This window comes from Phlebotomus argentipes, unplaced genomic scaffold (genome assembly GCF_947086385.1).
Source record: "Phlebotomus argentipes unplaced genomic scaffold, Phlebotomus argentipes genome assembly contig_8, whole genome shotgun sequence".
Taxonomy (NCBI): Eukaryota; Metazoa; Arthropoda; class Insecta; order Diptera; family Psychodidae; genus Phlebotomus; species Phlebotomus argentipes.
In genome coordinates, this window is record NW_026776151.1 from 331,215 (window position 1) to 357,292 (window position 26,078).

The window sequence follows — 26,078 nt, forward strand, 5'->3', positions numbered from 1 at the left end:
GAGGAACGATGAGTAAAAAAAAACTTTTACTTATAATAGCGTGTAATTTATAAAAAAAAAATTCGATGAGATGAGAAGTAATTTCTAGTGTAGGTTTGAAATTGAAGAAGAGAAGAAAAAAAAATTGAAGAAAATTCGAAGGGTGTTGAAAAGTTGATTAGTGTGAAGAAAGGATAAGAAATTGAATGAAAAATAACACTAAAAGCTACAAACTACCAAAGGTTTTATTCAAAAAACAACAAAAAAATTTTTTTCTATCGCATAAAGAAATTAAGAGAGAGAAAGAGAAGATGAAAAAACAGCCACAAGTGTTAATCAAATTACATAAAAAATATCCGCTTGATTGTATACAAAATGAAAAGAAAAAATCTGCAACGCGCGCGTCTTGTTCTTTTATATGGAAAAAAAAACCTTTTGCAGCGCAAACTTGGAAGAATGAAGAAAAACAATACACTTTATTCACTCTTCCGATGGTTAAATTTAATTATCCTTCCGTTTTTTCCCCTCTCTTAAATTATTCGGTAAATATTTGTATTTTTATAAGAGTGCTTTAAAGAGTCTTCTTTTTCGGGACTTTTATTGCAAAAGCGAATGCATCACTTGAAAATCCATCACAGCTGAAAAAGAAAAGAAAAGAAAAATTGAAGTGTGAAATGCAAAAAAAAAGAGTGGCAAAGAATGAAATTCTTGAGATTGAGAATGGCGGCTAAATATTTATATATATTTTCATTTTATCTAGAAAGTATAATATTTTATTTTCTTGCATTGCAAATTTATCGTGTAGTTTTTATCTCTTAATAATGACATTTTTCCACTCAAGGACTTTTTATCACATTTTCTTTCTTCCTCCAGAAATTTTTTTTTCCTTCCAACAGAGTTCAAAAAAGAAGTGATTTAATTTTCTGGATTTTATTTCCTTATAGAATTTCCCCACTTTTTCTGTCTAGCGATGCTTTTTGGTCGATTAATAAATTTTTATGTTTTAAGTGAAGATTGAAAGGAGGAGAAAATTTTGATTATAATTAACTATACTGTACTAGAGAGAAATGATAATAAAATGCCAGATATAAATGATTTACTGGGATTTTCATGGGATTTTCTTTGGTATTTCGCTCAAGTGATTTCGACGGCTCTTCACTTCGGCGCCGTCCAGCCGCCGAAAGTGTCTTCCAGATGCTTGGCCATGGCGAGGCAGAGGCGATCCTGGTGAGGAGCCGCGATCACTTGCACGCCCACGGGCAGTCCGCCGGCGGACAGTCCGGTGGGGACGTGCGTGCAGGGCAGCCCGAGGGCGTTGAAGATGATCACGTAGACCAGCGAGCTGAGATTGACGGCGTATTCGTAGTGACGCCACGCGTTTGTGGCGCAAGTGGGCATCACGAGGACGCCATCCGTGCCCAGGAGTTTAATCAAGCGCTCCTTTATCTCCTCTCCCATCTGGCGATACCGTTTGCCGCCTCGGGCAGGAATGAAGGCCTTCTGGTTGCAGAGAAGATTGAAAAGGAGTGCGGCGAATGTGAACTGCGATCTTCCCACGATGGATTTGAGCAATTCCCAGTAGATGCTCTTACTGGAGTTGGGATCTTGCGGATCTGACGTGACATAGTCCACAGGAACGACTGCCAGATTAGCCAAAGCGATCTCGAGGGATTTGCTCATGTCTAAGTTTAGCTGTGGAACAAGAAACTCACTTTAGACACAACAGAAAAGATAAGTATTCTTATGAAATATGCATTGAGGGACAGAGCCTTCTCCATTATAAGAAATATTCGATTGTCAGTTTGCTGACCAACCATAAGACAGAGCGTGCAAGACAATTTCAGTGAAGCGTATGATTCAGTTGGAACATTCAATAGCAACCACTTGATTTAATGACAGGCTTGGAAAGGACACGGCTGCAGCATCGAGATCATTAACAACATTAGGAAATGAGTGAATAACAGTCACTTCCAGACCAACATCTCTAAGCAGCGTGCTAAAAATCAATTTCCTCGCCATTACTCAACACACTTCCACGATGTGACTTAATACTTATTTGCGACCAATATCGATAACTATGCATTCATTTAACTCTTATTTCATGTCTGCCAGACATTTGATTAAGTTTATTAGAGTCCATTACGTGCTATTAGTGTCACTTTTAGTGTTGCACTAAGTAAATGAACTAATGAACTGCGAAAGAGCTCTTAAGTATATGATGGAGGAAATTGCGTCTCAACTCACAGCTTCTGTCGGCGTTCCGATCTCCTTGAAGTGGTTGACAACCTGCCAGAAGGCCGTCCTTGTGTCTTCCGTCACCGGCACAATGAGAGATCCTTCGATCTGCTCCAAGTGGAATACGCGAATGTTCTTCCACGACACGGACTCAGTGAGATTCAGCTGGGCAGCATTCGGTCCGGCCATGATGTGGAGCAGGAGCGGCAGATCCTTGGCGTACCTACACATGGGTCCGATGACGAGATAGTCAGCGCCGGTGGCGTCACCAGGATAGGGAGCGTGACCCACAATTGACACAACTCTGCGCGTGGGTTTGTGGCCAAAGATGCCGTTGAAGAGTGCGGGAATCCTGATGCTGCCCGCCACATCGGATCCTACGCCAATCACCGATGCTCCGGAGCCCAGCAGAGCTCCCTCGCCGCCGGACGATCCGCCGGAGGAGCGCTGGCCACTGTAGGGATTCAGTGTGCGTCCGGTGACGAAGTTGAAACACTCCCAGTTGAAGCAGAATTCTGGTGTGTTGGAGACGAGCAGAGGAATGGCGCCGGCATCTAGCAAGCGTCCCACGGCCTCACCATTGTCTGCACTGCGAGTCTTCGAGCGCAGGAGGCTGCCTTGGGTGCAGAGGAAGTTCTGCAGGCGACAACTCTCCTTGACAGTGATGGGAACGCCCAGGAGAGGAAAGCGCGTCTTGAGATCGGCAATTGGCGTGTTGCGACAGAGATTGTCGGCCTTCTTGGCCAGATCGAGAGCCTGCGGGAAGCCACTCTCGACGATGGCATTGAGGTGAGGATTGACGGCGTTGATCCTCTCAATGTACGCCGCAACGGCGTCTTCGGATGTGATCTGCGAGTGCGAGATAACAGCGGAGGTGCAATTAATTGCATTGAAATGTTCTCTATTTGCTCAAACAATTCTCACAATGTGGATAATGGAGTGGCGCGCGAGAGATCGACTTGTTTGCCTTGCTTGGACAAAATAATCACAGCATGATTTATGAAATTTCTCACACCGAAGCGATATTGAGAGAAGATTAACCACCAAAAGACATTGAGCAATTTACATAAAAAATCCCACGATAGCTCGAGTCTCTTTTGCGCCACAGCCAAAAAGCTTTTTTAGGAGATTGTGAGACGGTTTTTTCCCCCCACTTATATGACCTTTCTATTATAAATTGCGTCTCAGACGCTTAGATTTCCTGTAACAATTGATAAGCAATTCTACTATGACGATTTTAGAGTAATTATATTTGTTTCAATTGGAATACAATTAATGGCTATTGCGTAATGGAGAAACGAATGCAATTGAAGACACGAGAGATAATTGTTCTTCTCACACGATTGCGGAAAAAAAGTGGATTTATTTCTTTGATTCGGTTGCACAGCCGGAGATTGTTTGAATATTTATGACCTCATTATTCAAATATTGTCGTCCGTTGCCAAATATTTGAAAGTGAAAGCTCGATTAAGAGTGTTTTTTTTTGTTGATGGAAGAAAAAGAATTTTGTAGCACAAATCTCACCTCTTGCAGTCGTATTTTCTCCGCGAGGTCAATTGCTGGGATTTCCAAGAGTTTATTGGAGAATGTGGGCAATCGACACTTGGCATAACTGGCATAGCACAAGCACATGTAGATCCTGTAGAAAGGATCGCTGATGTAGTAGAAGATCTTCAGTAGGAGAAGAATGAACTTTAGAATATATTCCTTCATGATTTGATCACTTTCTTATGGTTATTTCACTTATAAATCACTCAATTCATTGCACTTCTGAGTCCAAAGACACAAGAAACTGGATGCAAAGACGGAGAATCTTACAATTGAACTGTTCAGCTCAGCAGACATGCTCAGACTGAGTGTTTGCCGTGGAGAATCAATAAGGCAGCGTTGTGGCTCTTCCACTATTATTTTTTGTCTCCTTCTGCATTGCGATTAATTATCAGTATTTTTTCACAATTTAACCGTGTGGCTTCGCACAATCACTCAAAGTAATCATTAGAGTCACTTCAATAATTCCGGTAATGAGATAGAGACTTTTCCTGGACAAATGCATCGTTGTAATCTTTGCAAAATGCTGCTAAATTGTAGAGTCATTTTGTCTCTCTGCGGATCTGCGGAAAAAAGCTCACGTGCTCGAGAGGATAAATTAGGAATTTATTCAAGAAATGACCATTTATTTGTCGATGAGTACAAATGACTTTTTTTTCTTGGGGAGATTTCTTCGGATGAATGAACCAAATGATTAAATATTTGATGTTAGGTTCGAGACGAAGATTGAAACAGAGACAGCAGTGAAAAAGTGTGTTTGTTAAACACTATTTAATGGATTCTTTCTGCAAATATTCTCCGCACTGAAATGATGGTTTTCTTGGCTGTGCGTACAATTTTAAAACTTACTAACTTAATTGATATATTGAGACTGTGCAGAATTGAAGGCTTCCACTAAAGCCACAATTAGTGGTTATTGTGCAGATAAGAGACAGGAGAAGTAAGGTGGAATTGAGCTATTAGCTGACCACCTTGTGATGTTGTGTCTTCTAAATGAATTCACAGGAATTTATTGGTAATTGGAGAAGTTGGAAATTTTCTTATAGCGCCAATAGAACCTGAAATGCAATATTCAATGGCAAAAGTCATTGTATAAATTGTTTCTCAGAAGAAATGAGGAGCTTTTTTTATCATTTGCACACTTTAATGTTATAATTTATGCTTCTGAACTCTCGAGGCGGAGATGAGCATGAGATTAACGTGTGTTAATTTTATGAGATTGTGAATATTCAAGCAAATTAACTACACACAAGAAAGAGTTGTAATCAATTTTTTTTTATGTACGATCTTCAGACAAGTCTGACGATTTTCCAGATTTTCCCACGCCAGCCAACTTGCGCCCAATGCAATGTGGAAGTGAATTTGTTGACAAGTTTTCATCAATGCAATTTCATCTTGACCTTCGCCACAACTCTTTATTCTCATTTACATGATTATCCACTTTTACCAATGCACTACAGATACAGACATTGACCAGTTTTGTGACTTTTCCTCTCCATTACACGATTTTTTTCAACTCGATCACGTCGATTGCCATCACCAAGGGGGAGATAATATGGCTGAAATCTGCACAACACTTCTACAATTCTTAAGATTCTGGTTATTTTAGCGTTGTCATCCTGAAAATTGACCAAAAACTAACCGAAATCTAACTAACAACTTTCTAGCTTAAAATTCCAGCTGTTAAGTAAGTAGAATTGAGGTTATGTTCGACTTTAGCGCTGTTTTATACCACAAAACATCCAAAATCATGATTTTCATAACGTAATTCTGGTTAAAAGTGGATAAAATTTCATTTGCTTTGCAAGAATTCCCTTTCCAGCTGTTATTTAGTCTCAAATAAGTCACATAACCTAGAAAATTTGATGATAAACACTCTCCCCACGCTGTTCGCAACTTCTGCTCATATTATCTCCCACTTGAGCATCACTTTGGCGGCTTCCATCCACCAAAGGCGCGCTCAAGATGGTGAGCCACGGAGAAACAGAGGCGATCTTGATAAGGACCAGCGACAACTTGAACGCCCAGCGGAAGTCCGCCGGATGAGAAGCCAATTGGGACGCTGGTGCCGGGAAAGCCCAGCATGTTTATCAGGAAAGTGTAGGACAGTCCGTACCACATGGTATAGTACTCGTGATGCCTGAGCGCGGGTCGCGGCGATGTGGGGAAGATGAAGACGCCGTTGGAGCCGAGTTTGCTCACCAAATCACTGCGGAGCTTCTCGAATTTCTCCGCGTATTTGGCATTGTTGCGCCTGAAGAGGAAACTCGTGGCGATTCTCACGAGAATCATCAAGTACATGCCGCCGAAGGTGAATCTGGAGCAGCCAAAGGGTGACTTTAGCATCTCCAGGAAGAGATATGGCGTCTTGTGAACACCTGATGGATCTTCCAAGACACTCGGAATGTCCTTAAGAGCCGCCGTTCCCGCGATCATGAACTCAGGCGCTTCACTCATGTCCACATCGAGCTGCAAACGCGTGGAATCTCATGAGTAAGATCAGCTATTGTTTAAGTCTCTAGATTGATCTTCTCACCGGCATTGGCTTCATTCCGAAGTCACTGAAGTGCTGAATGACCTCGTCAAAGGTTCGACTCATGTCCTTTGACGTCGGAATGGTGAAGAGAGAACTTCCCACGCTCTTCTTGAAGAATATCCTGATCTCTTCCACGGGCACGGGATCGTCCAGCTTGAGATGAATGGCCTTCGGACCTGCCATGATCTTCGTGATGAGCGGAAGATCTCTGGCATAGCGACACATTGGACCGGCGCTCATGTAGTCACTGCCTGCGGTTTTGGTGAGATCTGGAAGCATTCCTGCGTTGGAGATCACTCCGGGTGTGGGTTTGTGGCCAAAGACGCCGTTGTACATGGCCGGACAGCGAATGGAGCCGGCTGTGTCGGCCGCAATGCCGAACAGAGAAGCCCCAGAGCCCAGAAGAGCGCCCTGCAAAAGGTAATTTGTGGTTTTATGGCTGGAATAAGCGATAAAGATCTGTTTACACTTCGTGTAGTTCTGCCCTTGAACCTGTTGTAACTATTCATGATAATAATAGTTTCCAAGGGGGAGATAATTTGATTCGTTGTGCTGTACGGATCAGTGGAAATATTTGACTCCAAGAAGCTTGTTTTTAAACCTCTTCTTGTGACCAAAACCCAGATTTTCAGGCACTTTCACATCTCACCTCGCCTCCGGACGATCCGCCGGCGGATCTTCTCTGATCGTAGGGATTCAGCGTGCGTCCTGTGACAAAATTGTTGGTCTCCCAACTGTAGCAGAACTCTGGCGTGTTGGAGACAAGCAGCGGAATAGCGCCAGCATTGAGTATCAGCTGAACAGCTTCGCTGTTCTCAAGAGATCGCGTGGCTTTGCGCCAGAAGTTTCCCATGGTGATTGGGAAACCGGCGGCTCTGCACGCTTCCTTGATCGTCACGGGGACGCCGAGGAGGGGAAATTTCTCCGCCAGAAAGGATTCTTCGAATTCTGAACACTTCTTATCAGCATCTTTTGCCATCTCGATGGCGCGTTCGAAGCCATTCTCCACAATGGCATTGATCAGAGGATTCACAGCCTCCTGTCGAGCAATGTAGGCTCTGACCACGCTCTCTGACTTCACCTGGAGAAGAAGAAACTTAGATTAGAACTGCGTTTGCTGGACTGAAAGATTTTGCCTCACTTCGCGACACCGTATTTTCTTCGCGAGATCATTGGCAGAAATCGTCAGGAGATCACAATTTACGAAGGGCGGCAGAGGTTTTCGGGGTGTAAAAATTGCTCCGTGAATGATAAGGAGTGGATAGATGAGGAGGGATGTGAATTTCATCCAGAGAATTGAGATTCGCAAGAGAATGTCCATATTTGATGCGTGAAAACTTGTCGCACAAACTTAACATACTGAAAATGGTGAAAAGCTTCGTGCTGTGTTCTCGCGAGAATCATTAATGGATATGGTTTTTCATGCCAGTCGGCTGAAGATCGTATTTAATGGTCAGTGACGTTCTAAGGTTGAGAGCGAGAGTCAAGTGCAGGTTTTTCCCCTCTTTCATCACCTGTTTTCTGTGTCACATTTTCGTGGCGTGCGTGTGCGTGGGGGAAAAGTGTGTTGAGAAAAGTTGTTTCGGTGATTTTCACCTAGTTTTTCACGCAAATATTGCTGCATTGAATGTCGGTCAGAAGCTTGGAGAGCCATTGAAAGTCTGCAAGTTTCCCGCTCTTTTCTCACATGCGAATTTGCATTACTGGAAAGCGCGCGCGCTTCCAGTATTTCCAGTGTCAACCACGTGGTTTCCCAGATGCAAAAAGTAAACAATAATTATTCGCTCTCTTTTGCCCTCTTTTTGCAGTGATTTACTGCTCAATCTCGCTTCGCAGATAGTGAAAGCTGATGCCCAAGATCTGCCCCAGAAACTCAAGTGAGCTTCCGCAGGGAAATCAGTGAACAACAGGGAGAATTATCAGCTTCAGAGGTCATCGAGTTCATCAAGAGCGACGTGGGTATTTTTCGCAATAATTCGATTGATTTACTCAATTCCAACCAGTCTTGTTTGTTCAGTTGCCCAGGAGAGTGCCTTTCGAGAGAATCCAGAGCCCGAGAATCCAGAATCATGTCCGGAGAGGAGTTTTTGGGCTACAGATCGCCGCTGAGCTCTCGCTATGCCAGCAAGGAGATGCAATTCCTGTTCAGCGACCAGAATAAGTTCTCCACGTGGCGGAAGTTGTGGATAATGCTGGCCAAGGCGGAGAAGGAGCTGGGATTGGACATCACGGACGAGCAGATCGCCGAGATGGAGGCCAACGTGGACAATGTGGACTTCCAGGCGGCGGCGGCTGAGGAGAAACTCACGCGTCACGACGTCATGGCTCATGTTCACGTGTTCGCCAAGCTGTGCCCCAAAGCGGCCCCCATCATCCACCTGGGCGCCACATCGTGCTTCGTGGGCGACAACACAGATCTGCTGATCCTGCGCGGTGGTCTGGATTTGCTGCTGGATGGCGTGGCGGGCGTGATTTCGCGCCTGTCGGAATTCGCCCGGGAATATCGCAGCTTGCCGACGCTGGGCTTCACACACTTGCAGCCGGCGCAGCTGACCACGGTGGGCAAGAGGGCGTCGCTGTGGCTCTCAGACCTGCTGATGGACGAGCGAGCGCTGCGCCGATGCCGCGAGGATCTCTGCTTCCGCGGCGTGAAGGGAACGACGGGAACGCAGGCGTCCTTCTTGCAGCTCTTCGACGGCGACGGCGCCAAAGTGCGTCTGCTGGACAGGCGAGTGGGTCAGCTGGCGGGATTCGCCAAGTGTTATCCAGTCACGGGCCAGACGTACTCCCGGAAGGTGGATTTGGAAGTTGTGGCGGCGCTTTCGGGACTCGGAGCGACGGTGCACAAGATGTGCTCGGATCTGCGCCTGTTGGCGTCGCGCAAGGAGCTCGAGGAACCCTTCGAGAGCACCCAGATCGGCTCCTCCGCCATGGCGTACAAGCGCAATCCGATGCGCTCCGAGCGATGCTGCGCCATCGCCCGACACTTGATCACGCTGCACGCCAACGCGGCCAACACGCACGCCACGCAGTGGCTCGAGAGGACGCTGGACGACTCGGCCAACAGGCGCCTGACCCTGTCCGAGGCCTTCCTCAGCGCCGACGCCGTGCTGCTCACGCTGCTGAACATCACGCAGGGCCTCGTGGTGTATCCGAAGGTGATCGAGCGTCACATCGCGCAGGAGCTGCCCTTCATGTCCACGGAGAACGTGATCATGGCCATGGTGAAGGCGGGCGGCGATCGCCAGGTGTGCCACGAGAAGATCCGCGTGCTGTCGCACGAGGCGGGCGCGCAGGTGAAGGTGCACGGCAAGGACAACGATCTGGTGGCGCGCATTAAGGCGGACGCCTACTTCGCCCCGATCCTCAGCCAACTGGACGCCATCCTGGACGCCAAGACGTTCATTGGACGCGCGGCTGAGCAAGTGGAGGAGTTCCTGGCGGAGGAAGTGGCGCCGGTGCTGGCAAAGTACAAGGATCAACTCAAGGGACTGAAAAGTGTTCAGCTGAGCATCTAGAAAGTGTGTTTTTAATCACAAAATAAAGAGTTATTCATCATTCTGCAGAAGCATGTAGTAAATCGTGGACTTCTTGCGCACTTCCTGCAGAATCTTGATGTGGCGCAGCATCTGAAGGCGCGTGCTGGTGCGCTTGTCGATCATCTTGCCAATGATGCGCGTGATGTCGCCCTGCGTGATGAACGTTCGGGTGGGAAACTCCTTCTCCTGCTCCAGGAACAGATCATAGAGATGGCGATCCCTCAGCGCGATGGTGTTCCTCTCACGGCACAGCATCTTGTACTTCTCCATGAAGCACTTGTGGATCACGGACTCCAGGAAGTCCTGCAAGTCATTCAGCGTGTCGCGGCCGCGCATGTACCGCGGAATCTGCTCGAAAAGGCTCTGCGTGATGGTGAAGTTGAAGTCCTGACTCTTGGCCGCTGCCCGGCAGCCGAAGGGCGATTGGGTGTGGCGCAGAACCGAGCTGGGCTGCAAGAGAGAAGAGAGATAACTGTCACTGCGTCACACGATTGCAGATCTCGAAGCATTTTTACCGTTCGCGGAGCGCTCTGGAGGCGATGCATCTTGAACACCGATCCGGGCGTGCTGAGCTCCCTCACGCGCAGCGCTGACTGCGGGGTGGTGGACAGGGTCGTGGGCTGGACGCTCTGGTTCATGGTTTCCATCACTTCCATGAGGCGCAACATGAACATCTTCTGGCGATGCGCGCGCTCGGCGTCTTCCTCCATTTGGCGCTTCAGAGCCGGCCAGGCCTTGAGATACTCCTTGGCCCTGGCCATCAGCTCCTGCACCTCCGCCGTCACCTTCGCCAGCTCATTGCACTGCTCCTGATGCTTCCCCTTGTTCAGGCAGATCCGATAGTGAAGCTTCAGCATCGCAATCTTCTCAAAGTGCTTGTCGAGGATCTTATCGAAGTCCATCTTTCTGGCGGTTTTCACACAAATCACCGTGTAGATCTACCACGCGAGGTGTTCAGGGACAATTCTCACCTGATTCTCAGTCTCTATGCGGCGGATAAAAGGTCTTCTTACGTGGAAATTGATGGAAATCGAAGAAAATTGCTCGCTTTGAGCTCGACGCCTGTTTCAAGCGGTTCTTTTGACTTGCCAACTAGTGTTGTCCGATGGAATTTCCAGCTCTTCCAGTGGCGAAAGTTCGCCGTGGAATATTTAAAATATAACTGCTATCTTCACACCATATTTAGAAAATACCCGGAAATTCCCTGAAAATCAGGGAAAACTCCTTTTTTCTGGCCAATAATAAATCGCTCAGTGTTAAAAAATCCGTTTATTTCAAGGTACAAAAGTATCGGGAAGAGCTTCCGCATCACAGACTGTCAGGGGATGACGAGATTCGAGGCCCACTCCTTCAGCCACTGCGCGCTCACGTTCTGCGTCATGGTGGTGAGGAGCGCGAGGAGGGAGCGCTTGGGTGGGCGGCAGTGCTTGCGCCCCTTCTCCTGGCAGCACACGTTGGGGAAGCAGTCCAGCGTGTTGTTGCAGGGCTTCGGGAAGAGATCGAAGCTGGGCGCCGGCGGCGGCGTGCACTGGATGTAGCCCGACATGGCCTCCAGTGGATTGGCGAGGGAGCGCGCGAAGGGAATGTCGGACTTCTGGAGCTCAACTGTGGCGCTGCGGCAGTACTTCTTCTGGCCATCCGGACAGCACACTCGTGGCCAGCAATCGGCGTCTGTGTCGCACGTCTTCAGCTCCCAGAAGAGCTCGGCGAGGGGCGTTTGAGGGCATCGCTGCTGGATGAGGCCGAGAATGGCTGTTTGGGGGAGGAAAACGATTGAGTTTCTGACTGTGTTTCGCAGGGGAATTGAGGATCTCGCAAGGAGGGCGACTCACGCTCATGTGGAGGCTCAATGATTGGCTTCGGGACGCCCTGAATGCATCTCTTGTAGCTGTTGACCTTGCAGCACACGTGCTTCTTGCCCATGATGAGGCAGGACTTGTCATTGGTGCAGGGCAGCGCGAACCACCCGACGTGCTTTTCCGGATTCTTTGGGCAGATCAGCTCCGTCTTCTCCGCCTTGCGCGTCTTCTTGTTGGGCTTCACCGTGCTGACCACGACTCGGCTGTCGCTGGTTTTTGCGTCACTCTTGATCTGCTTGGCCAGCCTCTGACCGCCTGCGAAGAGGGCGAAAAAAATGCCCGCGTGTGTTGAAATTGAGCTGCAGCGTTAGATAACGCGCCGAAATTCAATCAGAGAGCCTCTCACGAACAATCCGCGGACCATTGATCGGTGATTGATTGGCCAAATCTCACCAGCGAGAGAAGAAAATCTTTGGCGCGCGAAATGCGAAACGACCGGCGAGCATTTCATGGCAATTGCAGAGAAACTCTGCATTACATATTCGGCAGGTCCAAGGGGGAGATATCACGGTCAGAAGTGGTGTATAACGTCCATTATTGTAAATTGCAATATTTGAATTTCTTTAATGTTCCTTGTTTTTAATTAAACTAGTGAAATTGTCAAAAATTCTGCATTTTTTTGGAATATTTTGCTGAGAAATATCAATTTTAGATTTTTCTAGGTTATGTGATTAATTAAAACAGATTTCAGTGGCGAAAAAACTATAAAAACGTCCATTTTTGTGCCTAAACTTGAAAGATTTTCCTTTGTCTCCAAAGTTGAATATTTTAAGGGTTTTAAAATTACAATTCCAGAATTTTTCTGTTGAAAAACAGTGCCAAAATCAAACATAACCTTAAAAAATGCACAATTTGACGTATTTGACAAATTATTTATGTCTATTTGGAGTTCATTATCTCTAGATTCTCTCTAGAATACGGTTTTGAAATAGATTTCTGAGCCATCAACTAATATTCAGGGGGTTAAAATCAAAATAGAATCAATTTCTCAAGATACATTGAGTAAGTGACTGAAAGTGGTGTACAAGACGTCTTATCTCCCCCTTGGGCAGGTCAGAATTGTGCCATTTGCCCAGTGATTCAACGGATTCAACCATGTAAGAAGCGCGCAATTCACGCTTTTGGCATTAGCTTTTGATCTTTGATGCTTTCTTTTCAAGATCCTCAAAAGCCATAAAAGAGTTGAAAGATCAATTTAAATAATCTCCATCGCATTTCAGTGGCCGAAAAGCACTTTTTGATTGAGTCTTCTTGCGACACGAAATGATCGTTAAAAATGCAAGATGAAGAAATGCAGCGAGAGAAATATAGAAAGACTTTTATTATGCCATTTCGAAAAGCAGTCGAATTTATAGGGCATTTTTTTCCAAAGCCGCCCAATTAAGGAAAATGCAAGAATTTGGAAATTGCGGAATGCTTTAAGCCCTCTTTAAGTCTTGCTGTACTTGAATTGGCTGCTTTTTAAGCAATTTCCTGCTCAGACATTTTCTCATTTTCTCTCATATTTCCCATATCAAAGTGCCATTTTATTCTCTCTTTATGCACACAAAGTGCCGAAGCAATTGTGAAAGAATGAAAAAAAAATGACTCAAGTCACGTTAGAGACAATATTCTCAGAAGAGAGAGAGAAAGAGATTCAATGGGTATTTTTGGGTAAGAATTTCATCAGGATTGCGACAAAAGCTTCATAATCTATTAGGCTTAATTATCGAGATTAAGACAGGTGATTTCTGTCTCAATTGCTCAGGTTTTTGCAGAGACTGCAAAATGGCTGAGAGTTGATGGAAAAACGACTCTTTTTGCAGTGTGATTTTGGGTCAAGAAAGGTCATTAACGTTTGACTGTGTTTTCTTGCAAGAATTGCAGTGATTGGCACAAAAGTCTCTAAGATATGAGATCAACAACTTTGCCATTCACTTTGCTGGATTCACTTCACTTCTTTCCCGGCCATCGAGAGTGATTTTCGCCCACGAAGAAGTCTTCCAAATGAAAGTGAAATTTCACTGAAAGCGCGCACTCGCGCGGGAAAATGCGCAGACACGAAAAGTGGGTAAGTGGATCAAGATCATTGTGAATTTCTTGTCCCATTCTTCATCTCGCGATGGCGCATTTTTCACCTCCCACTCGCGCGCGCCCAGGTGAGGCGCAAACACACATTAAGCCGCGCACTTTCCCGCGCACACACACTCTTGGCGAAGAAGAAGTGTTGCGCAATGCTCAGTGATCTCTAATCGTGTGCGCGGCATCCGAACAGACCAATTAATCTCACTGGTAAACCACTTTTGCGCCAACACTTCCGGGCAGAGTCGCTCTTTTCCTGCTCAGCACGATCAAAAGACTCACCCTTGTGACTCTTCTCGGACTCCTTTGGCGCCCCGGCCGCGGACTTTGGCGCATTCTTGGCCACGCGACTGCCTTTACCGACGAGCTCAGCTGTACCATTTGTACTTGCACACGATGTTATGCAAACCACGGCGAGCAGCAGCGATGCAGAGAGAAGCCAAGACACTTTCATATTTGCCAAGGAGAGTTAAGTGGCGCTTTGAGGCCACTTTGTGGATCCTTTTGTTGGGCACAAGAGACAACAAACACCACCGCGGACGCGTGCTGGCGCGAGAAAGGCCAGAGCTTGACTGCCGAGAGGCGCCAAGACGGTCTTCGGTGTCTTTTATGCGATGGTGTGCAATTGCGGAGTGAATGGCAAGAGCGGGGAATGCATTTGCGCGTTATGTGAGTCGCATTGGCGCGATAAACACTAATTAGCAGTGCTGGATGCTGGGCGAAGATCAGTCATGTAACTGGGAAGATCTTCTAATGAGATCTCGCCGTCATAATTCACGTCGTCGTTTGATTGATTTCTGCTAATCACTGTGATCAAATATGCGAATAAGCTGGATCAATTCAACCGCTTAGATTTGGAGTGTTTAAAGTGCAAGTTTAATTGGTAAATCATGACTTGTTATAAAAGATGTTTGCGACATTATAAGCTTAGATTTCAGTCTTGAAACATCACAAATCATACTAAACTGTTAATATTGATGAATTCTAATGATTTTTTTATAACTTTCATTTGTAATGTAAAACCAACTCAAGGAATCTGTGCAACTTTACTTTCATTACATTTTAAATAAGCTGTCAAAATTCTTAATTCTTAAAACTGTCAAAAGTTAGCGCTGGAAGTCAATTCATATATTTTATCGAATATTCATGTGAAAAGCAATGAAAATGACAGTAATGACGTTTTCAGGTTGATAAGTAAAGATTGAGAGGATTTATGATACATTTCAATGCACTAATTTGAGGTTATGTGTTCCCGGACATTCTCTGATCCTTTTCAAGGAAACTAATTGATGGATTTCAGAAGCATTTAATTTATTGCGCTTGTATTTAACACTAGAAGCCGTTAATATAAGCTATGAAAAGCGCAAACTTTTAGGAAATCTAATACGAAATCTGTAAAGTTGCAACGACTCCTGAGATCTGTCGAAAAATGCATAAAACGAAAGCTCGATTTCCTAAATTTTGGCTATAAAACTGCCCCAATTTTCATAACAATCTCATTGATATTCAGACACTGAACTCTTGCTGCAAATAGAGTTGAATTGCGAATGATTGCCAACGATTAATTAATTCAAATGCATGTTTTCCGCTCAGACACGCCATCTGTGGGCAAAATGTGTGTTGAATCACTGGACAAAAGAGCGCAAAGACGCAAACGCGAGTTGAAAAGTTCACTCGATTCTCTCACAGAGTGAAGTGAAAATTCGTGAGAGGAGATTTTGCCGCCTTTGCTCAACTCTCTCACGGGAAGGTTTCTTTTGGGCGCGCAAAAGAAGGTTGGAATAAGGCAAATACAACAATCGAGCATGTTTCTAAGTAGAAAAACAATTTTTTTTTACTTGTCTCTCCTGCGTTGGGGCAAAAGGAAGAGTCGCACTACCAGCTTTTGTGCGAATGGGTTGCAAGGAAAAAAGAAAAGATCGCGAATGGTGAACATAGCAAGATAGTTCTTGTACAGAGAGTGTTAAGAGGCAAATATTTGATCCCATAAGAGTCTCAGAGGCTTTTTTCTTTGCTCAGCCACAACACCTCAAAATCACACAAATGAGAATTACCAGAGGTTTAATTCCTCCGGCGTGTGTAATTGAGAAGGTGACAATTTTTGCCATTCCAAGCTCAGCGAGTCTTTTTTTGCTTCACGGTCGCGATGCTGTGTGTAAATTAATTTCCTTCCAGGTGGATTAAATTGCATGTCACAAGAGGTGGAATCGCTTTGGCGCGGGCAGAGAAAAAAATGGGGAGAGAGATGAAGAGAGGAAATGATGTGGAATGACTAAAATGGCAAATTATATCCTCTTTAGTGTGATATATAGAGATGTGTGTCCATCTTCAGCCGTCAATTTGCCCATCAATCAAGCCCATAAATATTGCAATTATGCAATTTGAGATGAATACAGCTATTTTAGCACCATAAATTCAATCAATTTACCCACACAGAGTGGCACCAAAAAAACGCCACGATCATCGCGAGTCCCGCATGTCAAGAAAACTTTTTCTCTTTCTCACCACAAAATCTCACAAACGAGGACCTGTTTTACTTTTATTCTCCTCGCCATGTCGATTAATCCCCGAAATGCATTTATGGAAATGCGACCAAATTGAGTCTTTTGCGTCTCCCACAGATTTGTTCTTTGCCGAGCGCATATTTTTTGCTCGCGCCACAAGAACATTTCAGATGCGATCTGCATCTCTTTTGGATGCCCAAAAAGAGATTGAACCGAGGCTGAATGGAGAAAAAGAAGAAGAAGGAAGTCTCTCAGGCCACCAAACAGAATATTCTGATCACTTCTAGGTATTTCTCTGCGATAAGAATCTCAATATTTGTGCCTTCTTTTGCTCTTGCTGTAATTGTCATTGCTGAAGATCATCAGATTGATCTGCAAATGCTTCGCTCTTCAGCGATATTTGTCTGGATTGCTTTTTTATCGATTCTGTCTGGGGAATTTTGATTTTTTAGGGGTGGTTTTTGGAAGAACAAAGCTACAAATTGGTAGAAAACTTAGAAGAAAGATAAATTTTATGAGAAATCATCGATTAAAGTTGCATTTTGGCGATTTACTGAATTAGAATCAGTGAGTTTGACTCTTTTTAATTCACTTTTTAGCTTCATTTGCTTCTGGAGTTATCATATTTTCTTTTTCACGTTGAAGTGATTGAAGTTATCGATATTTACCGACACTTATCGTTACGAATTGCGTGCAATTTCCTATTTTTAGCACAATTTCGGGAGAGAAATAAGACAGAAGTGGATTAATTAGTTCTTAGCGTCATATTTCACTTGCTTCTTTTATCTTAAAGATTATCGACTATGAATTTTAACCAAGTTTAGGACTAATTAATCCGTATTAGTCCTATTTTTCCCCTAAAACTGTGTGAAAATAATAAGAATTCGCACGCATTTCATATCGATAAGTTCACTAAGACTCTAATTCTCTTAGACTCTCGATTACTCACTTAAAATCCAAAGATATTTAAAGAATCAATTTGTTTGTGAGAATTACAGCTGTTTTTGCTGAATCTGCTCACTTATTTGCAAAGCAATGCTGTAATGCGTCAGAAGCAGTAGAGGAAGAAGTGATATTTAACCAAATTCTTGCATTTTTACTGGCTAAAAGAGCATGTTTTGAAATTGAGAAGAAATGAGATTCGCATATTTTTATGCCGCGCACTTCTATATTTCATCTGAGGAGCGCCAGTTTGTGGAAGGGCAGAAAGAGTCATGAGGACGAGAGACATTCTAATTGGCATAAGTGACGCGTAAATTTTCAATTATCCCCGCGCGAAGTGGTTGCTGGGGCGCAAGAGGAGCAATTGAATTAGAGCCGAGGGAAGAAGATGCATGGGGAGCGATAGGGAGAGAGAGTGAGACCGTGAAGACCGTAAAACAATGTCGTCAATCTCCCTGACGGCTATCATCCGCGACAGACGCGGGGAGGGTGGGGGGATGGGGCGCATAGGTAATCTAAATAAAAGGTGTACACCGAGTGCGGAGTCAAAATATTGATGGGCAGAGGTGAGTCCCATAAAGCAGAGGCAAGAAGCCAGAGCCACGTCCACATCGATTTATGTCAACCCTACGCCGCGGGAGCCAAAGGAGGAGACACAGAGAAGTCTCTGGGCGGGAGAGGAGGAAGACATCCAAATATTTGGGCTCTTGATCCATTGAGGGCCGCATGATTCCTGACACCGCGTGATTGACGGCACTTTGTCAATCGTCCGTCAATCAAATTTCCCGCGCTTCTCTCCACAATCTGTTTATTATAATTTTACGACGTCGATGACGATTACGCGATCAATTGATGGGAATCCGCGATGTCATGAATTAGGCGTGAGACTTCTTATGGGAGATAAAAATTGAGTTATATTGTCTCGAAGACGAACAACTTCTTGTGGACATTTGTAATTATGGGAAAATTGACGGTTTGCTAAAGTGTTTTTCAAACTTTGGAAATTCTAAGAAATTGCTCATTTTTATTGTGAAGAATTGCGATAGTTGATGAAATTTTACTATCTTTGAAAAATTGCCTTTTAAATAGATTCATTTCTATAAATCTAAATTCAAGAATAATTAGGAAAAGACTGTGAAATTTTAGAAATTCCACGAAGAAAATGATTTTTTTATTGAATTTTCTAGTCTTTCACCAATTTTCCCATTCCTTGGAATTTTCCTTTTAATCAGCAATTGAAAATTACCTCACCATCTTTCTTTGGGCAAATAAATTTTGGCGAACAGAAGAATTGCAAGTGCTTGAGAAGTCGACTGAAAATTCTTTTCAGCTGCGGAGAAGCGCGCAATGTAAAGAATCCATCTTGCGAGAGAGAGAGACTTTTGCCTTTCTGACTTTCAGCACAGCGAGATTTGCATCCCGTGCTGAACAAACAAACAACTCCTTCGGGTTTTTTGAGAGAAGAGGAGCACCTTACAAGGCTGACAATATGACAATAGGATGTCGTGGCGGTGATTTATACTCGCCAGAAGGCCTTCTTCTTTTCCGAACTGCCTCGTCGCGCGGGAACATTGTATCGGCGAGAGCACAAATGAGGGAATTTTTCGGGGGAACATCAAGTACAGCATCTTTCAAGCAAGATGAATATCTCTCTTTGATGCACTCAAGGAGCCACTGTTGGCCGACTGAAAGGGGGGTGAAAGGGGGCTTCGCTGAGGCGCTGTTTTTAATGAAATTCTAATGAGAGGCAAAATGCAAACACATTGTTCATCGCGGAGTTGAGCAATTGAAGAACTGTTTGTGTGTGAATAAATTCAGATTTTCCCCATTTAATAGCCCAGTAAAAGTCACCTGAAATTTTATTAGCCCCTTCGTCTGGTCGTTTATCTTGGTCGGAAGTTCCCATAAAGTTGTTGGACAAACTTCAGCAGATGCTTGTAAAAATGGGATCTTGAGGTGACAGGCGAAGAAAACGCACCGGGTCGCCTCTTCTCGGTTGTTTTGACTAATTTATTGAGAGTCAATGACCATTCTGGGTGAGAGGAAGAGGCCAGAGAGAGAATAAAAAAAAGGGTGAAGGAATTCCCTTGTTGGGTTGTTATGGAAAAAAAAAGCACAGATCGATTCTCATAAATTCTCCTCTGAAGGAGAGAGAGAAAGAATTAAATTGCTCTAATGGCTATTCTGGGCGTTGCTGAAGACATTGGAATGGAATGGAGAAGTTTTCAAGAGAAAGATCCCATCAATCATGTTAATTTCTCGCACTATCTTCCCGGCCTCAATTTGTTCTATTGGAGGAATCACACGTGATTTCTCCCGATATATATATCGTTAATTGTATAAATCTCCCGGTAAAATTGCCGGTGTTTGTGTCTCGAAATCAAGATATCGATGGTGATTCTTCGCTTCTTCTATTTTTTTTTTTCGTCATCATCTCTGGGGATCTGGGAAAACAGGTATGAGATTAGGTGTTCGTATGAATTTTGATAACTCTATTCATCGCTCTGAATCTCTCGGGAAGATCTTATGTTGCTTTCCGGTGCTTCTCGCTCTGGGAATTTGTGGATCGATGGCCTGTGAAATTGATTGATTTCAGTGCATCGCGCTTAAACCAGTTTCCGGACATGAAATTTGTCCGTTTCCCCGCTGAGATGGAAACATATGTTGATATATGTATTTATGGTAAAACAACGAGATCAATTTTCATTCTCTCATCCACGAAATCTTCTCAGTTTTGGAAAGGTTATTTCATTAGTGATCACGAATCGTAATTTCCATATGAGAATTAATAAAGAGCATCTCTCGATGGCCGACACATCCTCGGGAGGATGAGAAGATTTGACTCCAGACCGAGACAAGGGGGCGGAGAGGCGATTCGATGCGTATTAAGAGTGAATTTTGAGAGAAGGATGGCTTTTGGGCTGAGGAATAAAATAAAGACTCCACACAAGTGAATCCCCCGAAATGCCGGCACATTTCATTTGATGTCGATTGCTAAGGAGAAATGAATTCTTTTGCCCTCCATCGCGGGGCTTAATTTCTCGTGTCTGCGAGAGAGCAAGAGAGACAGCGAGACAATTCATGCGGTGGATCATGTCGAATAAATCCCGAGCCACTTTATCAGCACCGACAGCGATTTCTTATCGCATTTACATGACAATAATTGCCATTTGCACAATCCTCTGGAATTGAAGATGCAATCAACACGCTGCAATGGCGAGTGCCCCACGATTTAGTGCCCAGGCGGCGGCGGCGGGGGGATGGCCGGCTATGCACAATAAAGCGGCCATTAAACCCAATTATTAACATAAGCACCACTTGAGAGCCTCACAAATTGCCAATTGAATGGTGTCAGTACGCCATATGCAGACACTTTTCTTCATTTTGAGCCTCCGCAGGAAAAGAAATGCAGAAAACGGCCCAAACTTCGGTCCTCCGCTGAGAGATGAGAGCAGCAGAGGCGGATCCTTGGGAGCTTTAAACGCGATTTTTGCGCCTGTCCATTTTGCCCATCAAACTGCGTCTTCATTTATATTCTAACGACGCTCTCTTGACTGACAGATGTCTCTGCTGGCGTTTATGTATTTTGCATGGGTTTGACATCTGTCATCTGGCCACACTGGCCAGTCGTCAAGTGCTTCCGAGGATCAATTTGAATTGATTTGAGATTGAGATTTGGCCACAGTGACCACAAAACACTTCCTTGCTAACTTCACTTTAATTCAGTGTTTAAAATGAGAATTTATAGTTGGAGAGAAAAACTTCTCAAGCAAAAATGTGTTGAACCTTCTTTCCTTTAATATTTCTTCAGTCTATTGAGCTTGAGAAGGTTTGCAGTGTTGTGTGAATTTGCATTTTAGCTAACATGTTTGCTGAAAGTTGGGAGCAATTATTTAACAACGCATCTCTGAATAGGCGATAAATTATTTATATTTTTTTCCATCCAGATAATCATCACCATCGTAAATTAATTAAATTGTGCTTCTTCATATCTTAAAGTTTCCTTATAGCCAATTAAGCACTTTGCGCAAATTTATCTGAGAAAGAAATACGATACTTTATTGAGAATGCAACGTGAATTTCGCGTGCGTCTTCTTCTCAACTATGTATAAAAGGGAGGAGTCGCGACTTGAGGGCCTCGCAATTGTGTGTTTGGCATTTTAATGAAATTAATAAAAATGCTAAGCCAATTGCTAACAAAACACAGCCATTGTTTCTGTTCCAATTATGATGTCAGCTTTCTGCTTCAGCTCATGCTTGACGCGCGCCCGCCGCCGCCGCGGCTCACAGCGCGAACCGCCGCTGCGACAAATTTATTGGGTAAAAAAGGCAGCGCAGGATGAATAAATGAGGCGCGACTGGCCAAAAAGAGAAACTTTATCAATGCTTTATGCAAATTGCGCGGCTCGTGCATTTTTGGGTGTAAATATATTTTTCATCCTTGCGAGAAAAACGGCGCGCACAGAGTTTTTGGGAGGATGAGTGGCGAATGAGGCTTGCTGAGCGTTTGTAATCAACATAATTTAAATGCTTTTATTACCTTGTCAATTAGAGGGGGATTTTTTTCCAGGCGATCGGCCTTATTGCGACCGAAAAAATAAATAATACTTTGTTAATTTATTCAATTATCTGCTCCATTATTTCCAGCTCTCCTTTCTTCGTGCTCAGACTCAAATTGGAGTTCTGATTTTCTCTCGAGCACACACAAGAATTAATATGTTGCTCAATGATTCGCCTCGCATCAGAATTGTGTTTTTTTTTTTCATCCATCGACAGCCAAAGATATGATAATTGAAATTCAAATAAATAGGGAACTTTTTTTCGCAAGTGTAGCGTATTTTTGGAGGGTTTTGTTTTCATTAAAATTCCCAGGATTTATTGCATTGCAATAGTTTGAAAAATGTTACTCAGCATTATCATGCAATAATGCAATTACAAAACTATATTTTATCGCTCTGGGAATTTCTTTTACCTCGCAGGCGAATTTTGCGCCGATCAGAGACACGTTCGTATTTAAGCGCATTTAATGAATATCCATAACTTCAAGCCATAAAGGACTGACAGCCGCTTCGCCTTCAGAAAGAGATCCTCGTGCGAATTATGAACACACCGTCGAGGAATGGATCATTTCAAGGGGAAAATAATAGTAAAATCTGTACAAAAATCTTGTTGATTTTTGTTACCCTGAAAATCAATGGAAAACAATTGAAATCTAACTGACAATTTGTAATATTTTATGATTTTTAGCGCGAAAATTGCGCTTTTGGGTAATTTATTTGATCGTGATTTCTAATTAAATGCTAATGTTTTGTGAAAAATTGAGGTTATGTTTCACTATAGAATTATTTCTTCCAAAATCGCGATTTTCATTGAGTAAAAATACATAATTCTACTATAATTGTGACAACACTTTAAATTTAAGCGCAAGAATTTCTACTTAAAGGTGATATTTAGTCTTAAATCAGTCACATAACCTAGAAAAATGTATCAAAATTAAGACTTGAATAGAAAATTAATTTCTACAAGTCAAATAATCGTTAGGAAATCAAAGCTTTGAACGAAATATTGCATAAATTGAAACATTTTTACTTCCTAAATTTTCTACTGATCATGAACACCACTTTTGACCATAATATCTCCCCCTTGGGAAGTCTGTTCTTCGGACTCCTCAATGGCCAATTTGCCCTCGATTCATATGCGCGATGTTTGCTCAAATGAACGGATAATTTACAATTAAAATCACCCATGAGAGTGATCTTCACTTCTCCTCATCCTTTGTGCGCCAATCTTTCGCGATCACTCCGCAATTTCCACTCCACAATGTAATTTGCACAGTGGATGAAACAGAAAATGAGGCGGATATTTATATAAAATGAATTTATCTTGAGAACATTTCAGCCGAAGAATTTCGCAGAGAATCTTTCTCTGTTTCCTCAGAATGTGACTTACATTTCGTAGCTTTACATTTTTGCATCAATTCTCATCTGTTCTAAGCTAAAATTGAATTAAAGACACCACTTTGTAATGAGTGTGACTATTGAACTCCTAACAGCAAAATGTGTGGTGTTTATTGTGGTTTTTAGCTGGTGAAAATAGCGAATTTTTCTCTGTCTGAATTTCCTGTTTATTCTCAAGTTTGTTTGCTGTGGAAAATGAAGTGCACACACACAGAAAATGGCCAAGAAAAGCGAGGCGAAACAATGAACAAATAGTATTTCCTTGTCTCAAATGTTCTGGACGATCAGCAAAATGGTCAAACGGAGCGTGAGATAAAATTTTGCTGGCCACTGAATTTTGCCACAAATTTTCCCTCGTCGTGAAAAGCACCCGAATGTAATCACACGTTGAGCGTTTTTCCCGGCATATTTAGCACTTCTTTGCCCGCTCTCTCGATGGGCTGTTGTTGCTGTTGGAGAGAGGGTGAAAATTGTTTGCTATTTTCTGTCAGTTTGGCGCGGCTTATTGTAAATACAAATACGGTTTTGTATAGTGCAAAATCCCCATGGTTGGACGATGGCTCCATTGTTGGGATGTTTGCAAAATGTTCGCCGAGATGCTGAGCAGAACTCTGCAGACAAGCAGGAAATTAGAATAATGTCCGGTAAATCTCTATCCTTCATCACGGGATGCGAGAGAGAGACAGGATTTTATTCAGGCCCCAGAAACACCATCAATGCGACTCCCCGCAGAGTCACTTTTCTGCTTTTCTGCTGTGTGTTTGTGTTGTTCAGCCGAATAACAATTGCGCCCCGCCAAAGATATACTGCACAACACTTGTCAATAGACAGAAATTTCTAAATTTAATATTAGCACACATTGCACAGAATTGCCCAGAGAGAGAGAGAAAGCCGAACTTCTCTGGATGGCGTGTGTTGTGGGGCGAAGATGGGCAGCACATTTCATTAGACGCCGCCATCCGGGGAAAATTCAATCTCCCAGTCCGGTGATTTTTTGACATAAATGGTGCGAGAAAAAGATGAAATTCAATTTGCATGAGAATCCATGAGTTGAAATGTTGGAATAATTTCATTTCTGCCTCCTTTTCTGTCACGCAATTCTATATCATTTCATTGTGGAATTTGCATTTTTCATTAATGAAATATCTCTTCCTCAATGGCTTTTCTTTGGCGCTTTTCCGCGCCTGATTGGAATCGTGGGAAAAGTTTCTAAACTTCGTGCGGTGCTCGTAAAATTCCTATATTCATTCAATAATATATTTTATGAAATGGAAAATTTCTAGAAACGAATTTTGATGTCAAAAACCTACATTTGATCAAAACAAAGGGGGAGATATTGAGGTTAATTGACAAAACCAATAATAGTTTTGATTTTATCAGCTTCAAAACTAAATTGGCATCTTTAACAAGGAGATTTTAATAAATCTCGATGGATATTTGAAAGAAAAACTACTTTTATTTGCTTTTCTGTAAATTTTTCCCGATCATAACCTAAAAAAACAACAATAAAATACTTTAAAACAACGGTTTAGAACATTCAAAAGATGCAAATTGTGTTGTTTTCAACTGTAAATTGAAGATTTTGATTCAAAACTTCATGGAAAAACTCTAAAAACAGTCGTTATTCAAATCGAAATAAAATTTTGAGGTTATGTTTTAAATTCGTTGAATTTTAAGCGTTTAATTGAGCAAAATTGAATTATACAAAAATGCTTAATTCTGTCAATAAATAATAATATTTCCACTTTCAATTGATGTTTTTGGAGTTTATTTAATCAAAAGGAATTAAGATTCTTACATAATATAATATCTCCTCCTTGGTTCATAATATTCCGGACATTCTTTTCAGCAAATTTACCCAATTATATAAATGCGATCTTCCCTCTGTGTGTTTTTCCCACGCCACAAAGTGTGTCTCAGAAGAGGTGAATTTCCCATGACAATATATCAAAATCACTAATATTGAGACACTTTTTGCATCAAGTGCGGAGTTTTGAAACACTCTGGTGCAGCAGAACAGAGTGATTGTGCAAGAGAAGAGGAGGTTTTGCAATGGCGAGAGGTGCATTTCAAATGCCGCGACATATTCCCTCAAAAAGACAGGCTCTCATTTCGCAAAAAAACACGTACGAAATATTCGCGGAGATGTTCCGCGAGTGAGGCAGAGAAACTGTACCGGCGAATGATGACCATGATGGCCGTGGCGCTGATGCTCCGTGGCGGAGGCAGGTTCCGCAGAGTGCCTCACGAATTTCATGTAGAACGTCTGTGTAATTAGTACAAGAACTCCGCGGGTAGAGCGAGTGTTGACCGACCTCCTCATTAGTTTTGGGCTCCGCGGCGGGCCTGGGAATGGCGCGCGAGCGGCGGAGAGAGGCTGCAGGGCCATCAGGACCAGCTTGTTAATAATCAATCAATTGCTAATTAACGATAACGATTTCTGGTAATTAGTGAGGCGAGTCGTTTGCCGCTTAATTAGTCCCAGAGGCAAGAGAGAGAGAGAGAAGCGCGCGCGGATAGATCACGATCCCCCCATCCAGGCCAATAGGCGAGAGCATCGCGGGCAGAATCCCGGAGCTTGTCCGCGAAAAAGATCAAAGATTCGAGATGCTGAAGATGATGCGCCTGATTGGAATTCTCAATGAACTTATAAATTCATCAGCCGCAATGATTGTTTTCACGCCACTTGCGATGCCGCGGAGAAAGGCTCGCCGGATTGGGATTAGATTGGTCCAGGTGAGGCTGAGAAGCTGCGCGCCGAAGGACGGAGAGTTGATATGGCGCCTTGGCGTAAATATTCAAATGTGCTTCTCCTCATCCGAGTCTTCTTTTGCCCAGATTTATTTACATACACGCCAGAGATTGTGGCTTTTTTGCTGACTGCAAATCGGCGAATCAATAAATCTCCTCTCTTTGCC

At 43.4% G+C, this 26,078-nt stretch overlaps 5 protein-coding genes across 7 annotated transcripts; 1 reads left to right on the top strand and 4 right to left on the bottom strand.

Annotated features, from left to right (window-relative positions):
- Positions 1–45: 45 nt before the first annotated feature.
- Positions 46–4,055, bottom strand: LOC132261561 (fatty-acid amide hydrolase 2-A-like). Its single transcript, XM_059760434.1, has 3 exons — positions 3,739–4,055; positions 2,224–3,063; positions 46–1,671 (listed from the first exon to the last, which is right to left on the bottom strand). Exons 1-3 carry the CDS (start codon positions 3,925–3,927, stop codon positions 1,135–1,137), a joined length of 1,566 nt encoding a protein of 521 aa, XP_059616417.1. The 5' UTR covers positions 3,928–4,055; the 3' UTR covers positions 46–1,134.
- A 1,030-nt stretch (positions 4,056–5,085) lies between these two features.
- Positions 5,086–7,653, bottom strand: LOC132261518 (fatty-acid amide hydrolase 2-like). The gene is made up of 4 exons (XM_059760367.1): positions 7,440–7,653; positions 6,948–7,379; positions 6,299–6,709; positions 5,086–6,231 (listed from the first exon to the last, which is right to left on the bottom strand). The coding sequence occupies exons 1-4, from the start codon at positions 7,617–7,619 to the stop codon at positions 5,689–5,691; spliced, it is 1,566 nt and encodes a 521-aa protein (XP_059616350.1). The 5' UTR covers positions 7,620–7,653; the 3' UTR covers positions 5,086–5,688.
- Positions 7,654–7,999: 346 nt separating this feature from the next.
- LOC132261337 (adenylosuccinate lyase) lies at positions 8,000–9,935 on the top strand. Of its 3 annotated transcripts, none has more exons than XM_059760170.1 (3): positions 8,000–8,064; positions 8,135–8,257; positions 8,316–9,935. In XM_059760170.1, exon 3 carries the CDS (start codon positions 8,368–8,370, stop codon positions 9,814–9,816), a length of 1,449 nt encoding a protein of 482 aa, XP_059616153.1. In that variant the 5' UTR covers positions 8,000–8,064; positions 8,135–8,257; positions 8,316–8,367; the 3' UTR covers positions 9,817–9,935. The 3 variants fall into 3 exon arrangements, with proteins under 3 accessions (XP_059616153.1, XP_059616135.1, XP_059616145.1); XM_059760152.1 differs by having other exon boundaries at positions 8,135–8,253; XM_059760162.1 differs by lacking the exon at positions 8,000–8,064 and having other exon boundaries at positions 8,091–8,253.
- LOC132261356 (uncharacterized) lies at positions 9,847–10,739 on the bottom strand. The gene is made up of 2 exons (XM_059760172.1): positions 10,353–10,739; positions 9,847–10,287 (listed from the first exon to the last, which is right to left on the bottom strand). The coding sequence occupies exons 1-2, from the start codon at positions 10,737–10,739 to the stop codon at positions 9,847–9,849; spliced, it is 828 nt and encodes a 275-aa protein (XP_059616155.1).
- A 416-nt stretch (positions 10,740–11,155) lies between these two features.
- Positions 11,156–14,329, bottom strand: LOC132261527 (uncharacterized). The gene is made up of 3 exons (XM_059760378.1): positions 14,040–14,329; positions 11,696–11,951; positions 11,156–11,648 (listed from the first exon to the last, which is right to left on the bottom strand). The coding sequence occupies exons 1-3, from the start codon at positions 14,209–14,211 to the stop codon at positions 11,156–11,158; spliced, it is 921 nt and encodes a 306-aa protein (XP_059616361.1). The 5' UTR covers positions 14,212–14,329.
- Between the last annotated feature and the right edge of the window lie 11,749 nt (positions 14,330–26,078).

What these genes read in the sequence shown, in the direction of transcription:
- LOC132261337 (XM_059760170.1), top strand. Translation starts at nt 8,368, where the DNA reads ATGTCCGGAGAGGAGTTTTTGGGCTACAGATCGCCGCTGAGCTCTCGC.
- LOC132261518 (XM_059760367.1), bottom strand. Translation starts at nt 7,619, where the DNA reads ATGGACATTCTCTTGCGAATCTCAATTCTCTGGATGAAATTCACATCC. An exon ending in AGAAAATACGGTGTCGCGAA is followed by an intron (nt 7,380 to 7,439) that starts GTGAGGCAAAAT and finishes CTTCTTCTCCAG; the next exon opens with GTGAAGTCAGAGAGCGTGGT. An exon ending in GCGGATCGTCCGGAGGCGAG is followed by an intron (nt 6,710 to 6,947) that starts GTGAGATGTGAA and finishes TACCTTTTGCAG; the next exon opens with GGCGCTCTTCTGGGCTCTGG.
- LOC132261527 (XM_059760378.1), bottom strand. Translation starts at nt 14,211, where the DNA reads ATGAAAGTGTCTTGGCTTCTCTCTGCATCGCTGCTGCTCGCCGTGGTT. An exon ending in GTCCGAGAAGAGTCACAAGG is followed by an intron (nt 11,952 to 14,039) that starts GTGAGTCTTTTG and finishes CCCTCTTCGCAG; the next exon opens with GCGGTCAGAGGCTGGCCAAG. An exon ending in TGCATTCAGGGCGTCCCGAA is followed by an intron (nt 11,649 to 11,695) that starts GCCAATCATTGA and finishes CCTCCTTGCGAG; the next exon opens with ATCCTCAATTCCCCTGCGAA.
- LOC132261356 (XM_059760172.1), bottom strand. Translation starts at nt 10,739, where the DNA reads ATGGACTTCGATAAGATCCTCGACAAGCACTTTGAGAAGATTGCGATG. An exon ending in TCCAGAGCGCTCCGCGAACG is followed by an intron (nt 10,288 to 10,352) that starts GTAAAAATGCTT and finishes TCTCTCTTGCAG; the next exon opens with CCCAGCTCGGTTCTGCGCCA.
- LOC132261561 (XM_059760434.1), bottom strand. Translation starts at nt 3,927, where the DNA reads ATGAAGGAATATATTCTAAAGTTCATTCTTCTCCTACTGAAGATCTTC. An exon ending in AGAAAATACGACTGCAAGAG is followed by an intron (nt 3,064 to 3,738) that starts GTGAGATTTGTG and finishes TCGCACTCGCAG; the next exon opens with ATCACATCCGAAGACGCCGT. An exon ending in TCGGAACGCCGACAGAAGCT is followed by an intron (nt 1,672 to 2,223) that starts GTGAGTTGAGAC and finishes CTTGTTCCACAG; the next exon opens with CTAAACTTAGACATGAGCAA.